Genomic DNA, 13,223 nt, shown 5'->3' with positions numbered 1-13,223 from the left:
TGAGTCTAAAAGCATTTACAATTTTTTATTTCACCAGATAAGGCCCACTGAGCTGTTTAGCTCTTTTTTTCAGAAGCGGCCTGGCCACCACAAATGATGGCTCAACGAAGTGGCTTATCGCGTGGAAATTTATAGCAGCCAAATACTCTAAACGCGTATTTCTAAACTTAGAGGGAAAAAGCAGAGGACCCAGATAAAAATCCACGTCACCACGGGCAGAGAGAACACGTACAACTCCAAATATATACAGCCGTCAGGGTCTGGATAGAACCCACAACCTCCTGTATACCGCTATGACAGAGGGGATTGGTATATGATGACCAAGAGGTGGGTTATCTGACTATATAAGTATTCGATTCTTCGACCGAGTTGATGGTTCAACTAATCGGAAAAGGCTAACATAATTGGGGGAATGTCACCACCTCTGTCCCACATGTGCCGCTGGCCGGTAGGTTATAGGCAAATATAATTTTTGATTGATTATTTGACTTAATCGTTGAATCATCCCAGCTCCGATCGCAACTATAAATTATGGAACATATGCATGGCTGTATCGTGCATAGGATTGCGGTTTGCGCTCCTCATACATCTATGATACATCTATAATTGCTACAATGTAGGGATGCTGCCACGGTGTGATGGTTAGCGCACTGGACTGCAGAGATCACGAGTTCAATCTCCTGCTGTGGCAGCTGAAACCAATCCCCCGCCTCTGTCCACCCAGCAGCAGCAGTCTGGATGGGGTCACCGCAGTTAGCCGATGAGCAAGTTGCGTGTGGAGGAGCAAAAACACGGACGGGTGCTGCCCAGCGTGGAAGAGTAGGCCAAAATAGACGCTCCAGACGGGGATTACGTAGAGCTTTCTTTTGGGCAGGAACCTTCCAGCAGCACTGGCGCGAGCAGGCAACTGCAGGGCTGCCCCTTTATCTCTTTTTTTTACGTGTACGGCGTTACATGAGCGAGCTGATCTCATTTTGTGTTTTCGCGGAGCTGACGCGCCCACGCACGCATTGCCTCTCACCCTGTGGTGGGTAACAGCAGGCTTTTCGCGCAAGCAGCCGCAGTAAATTGGCCAGGCCTGTCAAAAGGACATCAGTCCCTTCACGGTAGCGGTGCCGGCAAGCGGTGCCGTGGCCTCAAACGTGGCGATCGAGAGGCCGAGATGAGTTCCAGCGAACCTCAGTTTTGTGAAGTAAGGGGCACACACTTGCCAACTCTCCGCATAGCTTCTGTTGTTCAAGGAAACATTGTAAATGTAAATAATACAATAATAAAAATAAAACATAATAAAATAATTCTCTCGACAGACCTGTTCTTCACCTGAGGACGGCTGCTTGCGTTGTGGCCGAAACGTCGTGAGAATTATTTTATATTTTATTTTTATTATTTCCAGTCTACTTGACTTTACCGAAAGAACCAAGAAAATTGTAAATGTACTTCTTAGGGCACCGCAGGGGTTGCCGTGTAGGGGGGGGGGGCAGTGCGGGCGAGCCTCCGAGTGCAGCGTTACGCAACAGACAATTTGGTGCAAATCATCATATAAAGGCCGTGGCGTCTGCGACACCTGAGCTAATGCTGCCGCCGAGTGTAAGCACGCGCTCGTGGGTGAAGGAGAACGCTTAGTGGCTTCGTGCAGACTGGCAAAGTGCTGCACGTGGTATTCCGGCGAGGGCGCCTCATTGGTGACGCGTCTGCTGCTCCCGCCGTCTGCGCGAACCGCGAGGGAGAAATCCCGCGAATGAAAAGCCACCACCCGCTGGAAGCCAAATCGTTGCGAGCGGGATCCCCTTGGCAACTTCAGAAGCAGCAATCAGCGAATCGGTTGGCTATTTTCAGGGACTGTATAATTGCTTTCGATTACGCGTCGTGCTTTCGTGTCCTTTGTCTCAGTTGTTCCTTTACGTCGGTGTGACCGCTGAGTGGAGGCAATTACGAGGATTTGTTCTCGTTCAAGCGCGGAGTGGTTGACGGTGGTGATTGTCTGCTGGTGGCAGGCAGGAGACAACATTGCCCCCCTTCTAACCAGCCACGTCATTTCGGCAGCCTCGCCGATTTCAGGATAGCCAAGACCCATTGCACTCTCTATTACACGTCCGTGAATGCACTCTGGTGGAATCCGATGGGCTTTAAAGCTCTTTTTCGCAGACGTCCAGTAGGGGCTGGGTGATAAAGTTACCACAACACCACTTTCCTATTGAAAGGTAAACATCGGAAAGCGGATTGACGTAGGGCTTTAAGTTAATTGTTTGAGTTAAGTACCATCCGTAATGGTTTATTCTCTTAATTATTATTAATGTGAGACATTTGTGCCAGAAAAAAACACACACACATTATCGGATTGATTAAGATCCACACGCCTACTGACTCGATCGATCCTGGAACGCGCATGGAATCAAAGCGCTCCGCATATATATACTAATTATTGGAACGTGCCGATATTTCAAAATAGGGATGCCGTCACGTAAACGCGGGCAATAAAAAATAACTGCGTGCCAAACCCAAAAGAAACTCAAATTGTTTTGCGTTCAACGGTTCTGTCCCAAAGGGGTGTTTCGCGGAGCCGTCACAAAGCCCGCTTGAAAAAAATATATTTTCCGCACGCCACGGTCAGTGTTAAGTGTAACGGCCCCGTGTGTTTTGTTTGTGGCAAAGCAAGGGGGGGGGGAGGGGGGGGGGGGAGAGGGGGTAATAAATAAATAAATGAGCTGGGGGGTTGGGGGGGGTCCTTGCCGTTGTGACGCGTGCTGCCACGTGGCTTTAGCTTCGCGTCGACGTGCAGGGAGGCAGAACGCGAAAGCAAAGCTGTCGGAATCCTTCAGTTAAACGTCACACGGCGGTTGGCGTTTTTTGTTGTCGTTCTTGTTGTGTGCGCGGTGGTACAAACACACTCACGCATTTAAAAACGTCAATTTCGGGCTCTGCAATTGAAAATGCAAAGTCAACTGTTATATTTTCCTGTTAACCGATGACCTACTTGCTGCGAGTGACCTTTTTTTCATTTCCATTCTTTAATAGCGTAATTCATATTTTTAAATTATTTATCCTGTTTTTTAAATAATTGATACACATCATGCGCTGAATTGAATGTCACTTGTACAGGGAATCATTTTGAGACCACATCAATTTGAGACCACAGTGATTCTTGCTCCTTCCTGTCTGTTACACAGCCTGTTATTGCATTATAATATCTGCGTACGCTGTGTAGCTGGCTAATTGTACCCCCGTGACGTGCAGTGTGTCAATAATTGTCAATGGCTTAAAGATCCTGCCGGTTGATTTACGTGTCCTTTGGTGTCTTCGCAGGAAATGACAGCGTGAACGTTTCAAAGGACACGAAAGGGACCGCGTGTAAGAAGCACCAGAAAAAGGACAGGAGGAGTGAAGTCGCAGTGCAAAGGCAGAGCAAGCAACATCTCATCAAGGAAAGGTCATCAGCTTTAAGGGGACAGGGAGTGGGTGAGGATGATAGAGAACGTGGGAGTGAGCCGGCCACCGATCCCAAGGAAAGCCACGCTCCTGCTGCCGCCTCGGTGCAAAATGGAAACGTGGAAAGCGAAGCCAAAAAGCAATCTGTTTTAGCAGAGACCAGCCTGCCGGCTCGCCGGGGCTGCGTGAGCGATGAGCCTGCGACCGAAATAAGCGAGGAGCGACGCGCTGTTTTACGGCAGGCCTGGCCGCGCGTGGAGAGCGAGGCGGAGTCAGTCGGTAACGAGAACGCTGCAACAGGGGAGCCGGTGTGTGATGGGGAAGAGTTACTGCCCGAGCCTCCGAGGGATGCTGCACTGCCGCCGCCGCTACGCTTTCCTGCCAGTCCAGACGCGCAGGCCAAGGTGGCCAAGAACTGTAAACCCCCCCTGTGCAACGTAGTGGAAGTCAACGCAGATTTATCGAAGGCCGCTCCCCTCGAGGCCTTGTTAACAGCCATGGAGTCTGATCCCAACCAGAGAGACCCTTCCACCGCCACCGCCGCTGCCGCCGCCACCACCGACACAGCCGCTGCCGCAGTCGCCACCACCACCGTGCTCTCTGAACTCTCATCGAAAGATCCATCGCAAGGCCAAGAAACAAGGGACACCGGTCAGCTCCCAGCAGCTAAGGCTCAGCCCCAAATGGCTTTCCTGCAGCCTGCGTTACCAGGACAAAGTAGCTTTTCGAATGTAGCACATATGTCGACGAGAGAAGCTACGCAGCAGCAGCAACAGCAACAACAGCAACAGCCTCAGCAGAAGCACACCTCTTTTCAGCAAACGTCGCTCGTCTTGGCTCACCAGCCACAGCCTCAGCTGCAGGTCTTGTCCGAATCTCTGCCGCAGCCCTGCACTTCCTCGCAAGCTCAAGACGTTCCTTCCACAGCCCACATCGTAGTTCCTCTGTATGGACAATTTGCCGTGCCGTCACGTGTGATTCAGTCGCCGCCACCCGGGCCTTCAGAGCCAGCGCAGCAGCAGCAACAACAGCAGCAGCAGCAACAACAGCAGCAGCAGCAGCAACAGCAGCAGCAGCAACAACAGCAGCAGCAACAGCAACAACAACAGCAACAACAGCAGCAGCAGCAGCAACAGCAGCAGCAGCAACAACAGCAGCAGCAGCAGCAACAGCAGCAGCAGCAACAACAGCAGCAGCAACAGCAACAACAACAGCAACAACAACAGCAGCAGAAGGAAAAGAAGCCAAAAAAGCCAGGAAAATACATATGCCCTTTTTGCAGCAGGGCGTGTGCAAAACCGAGTGTGCTGGAGAAGCACATCAGGTCGCACACAGGAGAGCGGCCATACCCCTGCGTCACGTGCGGGTTCTCCTTCAAAACGAAGAGCAACCTCTACAAGCACATGAAGTCGCACACGCACGCGCTGAAGGCTCGCCTGACGAGCAGTGCGGAGCACTCCGGCAGCCTGTCCGAAGCCGGCACCTCCTTCAGCAGATCTGACACCGAGGTCCGGTCTGAAGCCGGCGAGAGCACGGACACGGAGGAGGAGCAGGGGAGAGCCGCCCTGCTCTCCTCTTGCCCTAACCTCCTGCGGTCGATGTCCTCCCAAGGGTCGCTGGATTCCGCGAGGCATGGCGGCAGCTACTCGCTCGAGTCCGCGCCCAGCGTGTCTTCCCCTCTGCCCACCGTCATCATCGAGCACGCGAAGGCCCCCGAGAGCGTCGTCGAGTTCGCCGAGCCCAGGCAGCAGGAGCCGCCTGCCGACATCGTCGTCGTCTTCGCAAAGGTCCGAGGCGCACCAGCTGGTGAAGATGAAGCTCGCCCTGGCAATACGCTCGCCGGACCGCAAGAGGCGGGACATGGAGCTGGCGCTGCAGCAATGCCACGGCAAGGGCTCCGACCTGCCGAGCTCGCTGAGCAAGGGCAGCACGGACTCGGGGTACTTTTCCCGGTCGGAGAGCGCGGACCAGCAGCCCGGCAGCGCCAACCCCCAGTCGTACAAGGAGATCGTGCTGGGCAAGAACGTGAGCACGAGGTCGAGCCTCCTCGCGCCCAGCCCCCTGATGCTGCCGCAGAAGCACTCGCTGGTCCTCACCGCGTCCTCCAAGGGACCCACGGGTGACAGCCTCGAAGAGCACATCAACAAGCTGATTTCCCGAAACGAGGCCGTCATCGACAACACTGAGTTGGACAGCGTAAAGCCCAGGAGGACTTCGCTGACTCGTAAGGGCAGCATCGATTCGCCGAGGCCGTACACCTTCAAGGACTCGTTCCAGTTCGACCTGCGGCCGCTCGGCACCGGCGAGCCGAGCGCCGGCTCGGGCCTGGAGTCGCAGCGGCAGTCCATGTCCGCGGACGTGTCCAAGTCGACCATATGCCTGCTCAACGTGCCGCAGAGCTACGGCGCGACCGAGGGCCTGTCCGTGACGCGCAGCAACTCCATGCCGGCCGTGGCGGGCTACTCGACGGCGGGCTTCTTTGAGCCCCGGGCGTCGAGCATGACGAGGGAGAGCCACTCGTTCGACGAGCGGATGTCTGCTTCCCAGTACGACGATGTGTTCGTCTCCGATCCCAATCTCTCTGCCATGGCCTCGCACCACCGTCCACTGGTCAGGCAGAAAGCGTTCGAGCTCCCAGCGAGAACCGCCACGCGCGTTAAAAAGACTCTGTCCGCCGAAGAGAGCGTGCAGGAGGGGGGCTCCTGCGGCGCCGGCCAGCTCTCCGCCACCAAGAGCAGGTCGCTGGAGCAAGAGCCGCCACAGACGCCGGGCACGAGCGAGGCCGCGCGGCGGCTGCAGAGGCTGCCGCGAGGCAAGGGCCTCATGTACGAGTGCGAGACGTGCCGGGCCAGGTACAGGAAGCTGGAGAAGTTCGAAGCGCACAAGAAGTACTACTGCTCGGAGCTGCACGCCCCGCGGAGGCGGCCGTCCGTCACCCAGCAGGGCCGCGAGCAGCCACAGATGATGCACTACAAGGTGTCGTACCCGGGCACGGTGCTCAAGCGCGCACACCTCATCAGGAAGCGCCGCAAGGAGAAGAGCCTGGGCAGCGAGGAGGACGCCCTGGCGGCGGAAGACACCGGCAAGAACGCGCTCGGCCCCGAGCTCGGCCCCGCGACGGGCGAACCCGCGTCGCACTCCGAGGCGCCCGCGAGGGGCGCGCGCCCCGGCCACACGGCGCGCTGCCCGGCCACGGCCGCCGCCGGCCCGGCGAGGCCCCCTCCCCAGCCTGCGAAGGCGCCGCCGCAAGTCGAGACGCAAATGAGCTTCGAGTCGGCCTCCGAGCCTCGGGGCACCGCTGCCGTTGAGGCCGGGGCCCAAGCCCAGCCACCCGTCGCGGAGACAAGCGGGGGCTTCGAGAGAGCGAGCTCTGAAGGGTCGTCTCAGCACGAGGGCGGCGGCGGCGGGCAGATTTCTGTTATTCAGCACACGAAGTCGCTCAGCAGGCCAAGCTCACTGGAAGCCATGGAGTCCACGGAGAGCGATGTGGCTTCCTCGGCCACAGCGCAGCACAAAGAGGCTCCCCCGCTCGACCCCGGCAGGCCGCTCGTCTACGCGACGTCACCCCAGCACCAGCTGCACAAGCTGGTGAGGCAGCCGAACATTCAGGTGCCCGAGATACTTGTCACGGAGGAGAAGGAGCAGGAGGAGGCGAAGCAGCAGGAGAAAGCGCAGGAGGAGTCTTGCTGGCCAATGCGCAGTGAAACTCTGTCTCAACTTCCAGCCGAAAAGCTTCCGCCAAAGAAGAAGAGGCTCCGGCTCGCAGAGATGGGACTATCGTCGCTGGAGTCGAGCACCGATTCCTCAGTCGGCCGGAGCCTAAGCAGAGAGAGTTCTCTGTCGCACTGCTCCGGCTTGTCCACTTCCATAGACCGAGAGGAGGCCATGACGTCGAGCGGGTTGCCTCCAAAGCAAGACTTCACCAGCAAATCCACCCACTATCTCACTGTCCCGACTTGCAGCCACAGGCTCATGGTGCCGAGCGTCCACTCCGAGCTCCGGAGGGCCGTGTCGGAACAGGCCGTGGGTTCTACTGGCACCTCCCAGTTCACGACGGAGATCCGGAGCAAATCGCTGGACATCGGCGCGATGTCGGTCATGCATCGCCAAGCGGCTGCATCTCCCGCCGAGGAGGAGCCGAGGAGGAGCCCGCTGACCCGACAGGCTTCGCTCTCGGCATCCACCGAAGCCCAGGAACATCACCACGCAGGCTTAGCGGAGCACTCTCAGCCACGACCGCAGCAGCCCGCTACCCAGCTGCCAGCCGAAATGGTTTATCGCTACGGGTCGCCGGCACCGAGTCCGTTGCCGATGCAAACGGGGTATCCTCAAGTTTGGTCCCAGCGTGGATCCCTTCTCCCAGAGGCCCTGCCCCAAATGCTGTCCATTCAACAGGTGGCCAGACCCCTGCACGGGCAGCAGGTGATACAGCTTCCACTGCAAGTGCCGCAGTTCCACCAGGCGGCGGAGCTGCACTTGCAGCAACCGGTGCCGAGGCAGTCTTCCGTCGAACAGCAGCAGCGGCAGCAGCTGGCACAGCAGGGCATGCACCTGCCGTCACCTGCACTTCAACAGCAATGGCACCAGTACCCGATGCAGAGGGCCCATCCGGTGGAGCGGGGGCTACAAGGAGCTCAGATCTTGTCCCAACCTCCGTCCGCCCAGCACGTGATACAAGCTCTGCACCCACAGCCACAGTACGTGCCTGGATACCAGCCGCAGGAGCAGTCGCAGTACGTGCTCTCCCCAAGCAGCCCCGTGGCCTACTCGTTGCAAGCGCAAGAGGCGTCCAGCTCTATGGGGATCCCTGTGATGGCCTCTCCGGCGTTCCCCCCCGCTCAGCAGCTCGACACCTTCGTGTTGTCACACACGCCCGCGTTCCTGCAACCGATGGCTTCTGTCCTCGTGCCAATCAGAGTCCAGACGAGTGGCTCGTCCATGGGCTACGCCATTTACGCCGCCACCCTGCCGCAGATTTTCATGACGTCTACGCTCAACGCGCAGCCAGCGCTGGTCTTCTGCCGGCTGGAGGAAGGCGTCATTCACGGCACGCTGCCACAAACTCTGCATTTCGACACGACGCCCTCCGCCGGTGGAGCCGCCGTGCCCGTTCCGAATCCGCCCTGCGCTCCGGCTCCTGTCGCTGCTGCCCCTCCTGCTGCTGGCGATTCTGAAGTCCCAGGACCAAGTTCGTCGACGCAACCCATTTCCATGATCTTCTCGGGCGAGCCTCTGGCGAGGAAGCCGCACGCGCAACCCGCGCCTCCGCTGCCACTCGGCGAGGGCGGGCAGCCGCCGGAAGGGTCCAGGCAGCGGGAGCCGCAACCCGGCGCGGACGTTCGGAGACCCGGCTCAAGTTCCCCGGCAGAGGGGCGGCTGCACCCCTGCTACGCGCTGCCCACGGGCGCGGGAGCCCAGCACCCCGGCGCCGCCGCGCTCTCTCCCGCGCGGCCGGGGACGCCGGCACACGAGTGCCACGCGGCACCAGCGGAGACGGCGTCGTCGACGCGGTCCCCGCCGGAGTCCGCGGGAAACGCGGCGTTCGAGCAGGCGCCGGTCACCGCGCCGTGCAGCGTGACCGAGAGGCCGAGGATATTTTTGATGTCTCCCTCTCACGGAAGGCAATCGGCGGGACAGTCGGCGCAGCCGTTTCAAGGGACGGCGTCGTTCGCACACCTGTCGCGCGTGGAATATTTGGCCGGAGAGCCGGAGGAGTTCAGAGCCACTCCACAGATTGACCAGATTCAATTCCCCGGGGCTCTGGTGCAGGCGGCGTTGACGGGGAGCAAGCCCGTGCTCATGAGCCCCCTGCAGAGTTCATTGTCTCCCAACATCGAAATGCCCGTCCGCCCGGCAAGCCCCACCATGTGTCCTCCACAGAGGCCCACCACCCCTCTGCAGCAGATGAGCCCTCCCCCGTTGGGACCCATCTCCGCCGCGGGAAAGAGGCTGCTGTCACCCGCCAGCAGCCTCGACATCACGGTGGAGAAGCAGCAGCAGAAACGCGTGAGGGAGGAGACGAGTCTGGCCGAGCGGGTGTCGGGAATGCTGCACGTCCACACGCAGGAGCACGACTTCGGCAAGGCCTACAAGCCCGTGCTGGTCCGACAGATACCGGTCGAGGTCCCCGGCACTCCCACTGCCGACCAAGTGGCTGGGACGTCAAGGTGGGTGGAGCAGCCAGCGTCGTGGCAAGAGCGCCCGATGCCAGGTCCGTCGCGGGCAGTGGCACAGACCACGAGCGCCACGCGCAAGGAGGAGTACGCGAAACGCAGTGTCCACGCGGAAGCGGAGCAGCTGAGACAGCACGAGTCCAAGCAAGCGAGCCCCAGCGAACAGATTCAGCCGTCCTGCGAAGGCTCGGGTATTGTCGGCGGCGGCAGTGGCGGCATCATTCCGACTTCGCCGGAGACACGTCAAGGAGCTGCCGCTCAAGCGCGTGCCAGACTGCCGAGCCAAATGAGCGAAGAGGTCACCGCCGCGTCGCACCCGGAGAGCGCCGTTCCGCCCGCAGGCCAGAGCTCCAGCCTGCAGACGGACACCACCGTGTTCTGGTGCTACCTGCACCGCACGCAGCCCTGCCGAGCGGCGCACACCAGCAGGGGCGCCTCCTCCTACAGCCACTGGGCGCTGGGCGGCTGCGGCGCCAGCACGCTGGGGCTCTCGCTGGTGCGGTGCAGAGCTAGGGGCAACCGGGCGTACACGACGGCGGCGATTTCAGCACCTGGACAGCGGCGGCTGGTCCACTCTGGTGCTTGGAGGTCTCCGTGTGGACAGGTGGGGAGACAGGGGGGGCTTTGCCCGCAGCTCGGTCGTTCCAGTTGACGTCAAGGGACCGCGACTGTCTAATGAGGGTGGATGGGAGAATGGTAATGAGGGTTGTGTTGGGAGACTGAAGCGGTCGGGTGGGCTGCATAAATAATTTAGTTTTTAGTGGGGGAGATGTGGGGAGATGTTGTTCCACTGGAATGGAATCTTCAGCCCTCGTTGTAGAATGCTTGCAAATTACAATCCACATCTTGTCATTCTTTAATCTACGATTTTTTTACGCAGTAAAAGACATTGTCAAAATATTTGTACATTAGTAGTTTAAATGGTGAATAAATAACTAAACAGATACATAAACAATTAAATATGCTAATATATTAATACAAGCAGATACATATCCATGCGCAGGAGTGCACAACAAAAACTAATTTAACATTCTTATGGCCAAACATTGCCAAGGATGTATGTCATAATTGATGGAGAAATATTCAGTTTTGAGATCGGTTGTGCTCTCTCGTTCCCCCGACGTAAGAGTTTGTGGGTCATACAAAAGTGTTGTCGGTTGGCATGCATTTCCGACGTTTAAGTCCACGTGCCGAGCTGCTTCAGTCCCCCCACGAAGCTTCTCGGCACACGGATCAGAAACTGTCGATGAGGGCGAGGCCGAACGGCGCGGGGCACCACCACCACCACCACCGCCACCACCAACACCGCCACCGCCACCACCACCACCGCCACCACCACCACCACCACCGCCGCCACCACCGCCACCGCCACCACCGCCACCACCACCACCGCCACCGCGTGAAAGCACACGGCGGAGATCTAACGCGAATCGTGGGCCACGCGCGGCATCCGCTAATTGAGCCGGCAGCGCTGAAGCTCACGGGGGGGGGGGGGGCCTGACCGGCGAGCCCCCCCCCCTTCCCGGAATTCCCTTTGCGGCTCCAAATTGCTCATCTCCCCCCCCCCCCCACCCCCCAAAACGCCTCACGCTGCATTTAAATTATGCTTCTGGGTTCGCGGAGTAATCCGGTAATGAGCAAGAGGGGAAAAGAACGGTGCTAGCTGCGAGCGGAAGTGTCCTCCCTCCCTCCTCCCTCCCGGGCCGGTTGAAGTCAACAGCTGAGAGGGTGGATTTCTCTTTTCTCTTTCTCTTTGGCAACATTAAGTGGATCGAGTTCCCCAAAGGGGCAAGGGGGGGGGGATCAAGCGCACGTGTGCAACGCACGCACGCACGCGTATAGCGGATCAAAGGTTGAGGCCACCTGCGGTCCCCCAGTGACCAGAGAGGAATCTTGCACCTGATGAATTAAAACGGCCGTGGCAGCGTGTGATTTATTCCGGGCGCCCCGGTTCCCATGTGGTGACATTTTTTGTGCGCGCGCGCGTGTGTGTGCGCGTGTGTGCGCGCGTGTGAGTGTGTGCGCGCGCGCGTGTGTGTGCGCGTGTGTGTGTGTGCGCGTGCGCGCGCCAAAAAAAATTAAACGGGGGTTGCCCGTCACTCGCCTCGGAAAATAGCACGGTCGCATTTGCGTATCAATGCATCCCGTCGTCATCGGACTGATTGCATCCCCTGGGCAGCGGCAATGGCAGGAGAGCTCTGCCTACCAAAGCTCCCCCACCGAGTCTGTGCGGTGATTGCAAGGGGGATTACGCATTAACTAACGGTGCATCCCCGGATCGCAACGATGAAGGTCACGTTTCGTTCAGCGGGCTACGAATCGTTAAGCGTCGGTGGCTCACGCTGCAGTAATGAGGTGGCCGAGACACATATATATGTACATATGTATACACATATATATATACTCCTCGCGGTGTAATGACAGTGGTGGGTTTTTATCAACAGCAGATGGATGCAAGGTGAAGGTGGGAAAACACATTGTTGTCGCGGGCGTTCACTTCACATTTGCAAGATTTGGCTGGAAACATTCAGTGGCCCGGTCACGCCAATCTCTTCTGTGCTCTGTTGGCTGCCGCACACGACCATGAATCAACATTTGCCATTGGGAGCCACCTGTAGGCAGATCTCCCGATTGCATTTCCCTGTCTTCTAAAAAAAAAATACAAGAATAAAGTAGAATGGAAATAATAAAATAATAAAAATAAAACATAATAAAATAATTCTCACGACGTTTCGGCCACAACGCAAGCAGCCGTCCTCAAGTGAAAAACAGGTCTGTCGATAAGACTGAAAGAACCAAGAAGATGAATCCCTGCAGTCACGAAAGCTTTAAATCGAAATTTAAAGAATAAAGTACATTGCTATGTTACAAACCTAATACGGTGTGGTGCGTACGTGCGGGAATAAAGCACGCGCCAAATGAACGCGCGTTAAGTGCGGTGTTTCGTATACACGTGCAGAGTTGAGCGTCCACGTGTTCATCGCGTGCACGTCAATCCGTCGCTGGACTATGGCCTCGCCGTGCCGTCTGTGTAGGTCGCGGGGGGTCATTTGACAAAACTTCAGCACGCTGGTCAGTGGTGGGGAGCATAGCACGGTACAATGGACTTTGTTGAACTGCCCTCTGTTGACAACGTAGCCCTGTGGGAACGTGCACAACCTGCCGCACGCACAGGGGGGACACTTCCAGGCACAATGCAGACTCAAAAGCCTGCTCAGCTTCTGGGATTTGACGGGTTCCGGGAGCATTTTGATTGATTTGGTCGTAGGTTTATCATGAATACGTACAGCATATGCTGTACGTGCATGCTTACTTGCTCTAATTTATTAAACATATCAACAGTACCATTGACGTACTGGAAATAACAGTTACAATGAACACCAGCTGATGACCCAGTCTCAGTACCTTTTCAGGAGGGTCCTGAGTAATATTGGGATGTTTTTGTCCAAGTGATGGCTTCACGTGGGGAGAAACTGGAGGACCCGGAGAAGGTCAACAAGTTGTATACAAGGGGGGGGGGGGGGAGGTAAGAGGGGTAACGCTCATCGCTGCGAGCTCCTGCCCACACCTCGTAACCCCACTCCCACAACACCTGGGAAGTCGGAGTACGCAGTCAACCGCGCT

General features: G+C 57.5%; 1 protein-coding gene across 1 annotated transcript in view; it reads left to right on the top strand.

Annotated features, from left to right (window-relative positions):
* The window catches only part of LOC133344165 (transcription factor HIVEP3-like), an 86,273-nt gene that overhangs the window by 52,150 nt on the left and 20,900 nt on the right, over positions 1 to 13,223 (top strand). The window contains 2 exon segments of the mRNA XM_061554170.1: positions 3,304 to 5,186; positions 5,188 to 10,203. Of these exon segments, the coding sequence (XP_061410154.1) occupies positions 3,304 to 5,186; positions 5,188 to 10,203 (6,899 nt within the window).

Source organism: Lethenteron reissneri, chromosome 19, assembly GCF_015708825.2.
Source record: "Lethenteron reissneri isolate LAM-NWPU_2019-01 chromosome 19, ASM1570882v1, whole genome shotgun sequence".
Lineage (NCBI taxonomy): Eukaryota > Metazoa > Chordata > Hyperoartia > Petromyzontiformes > Petromyzontidae > Lethenteron > Lethenteron reissneri.
This window is presented reverse-complemented; position numbering and strand designations above follow the sequence as displayed.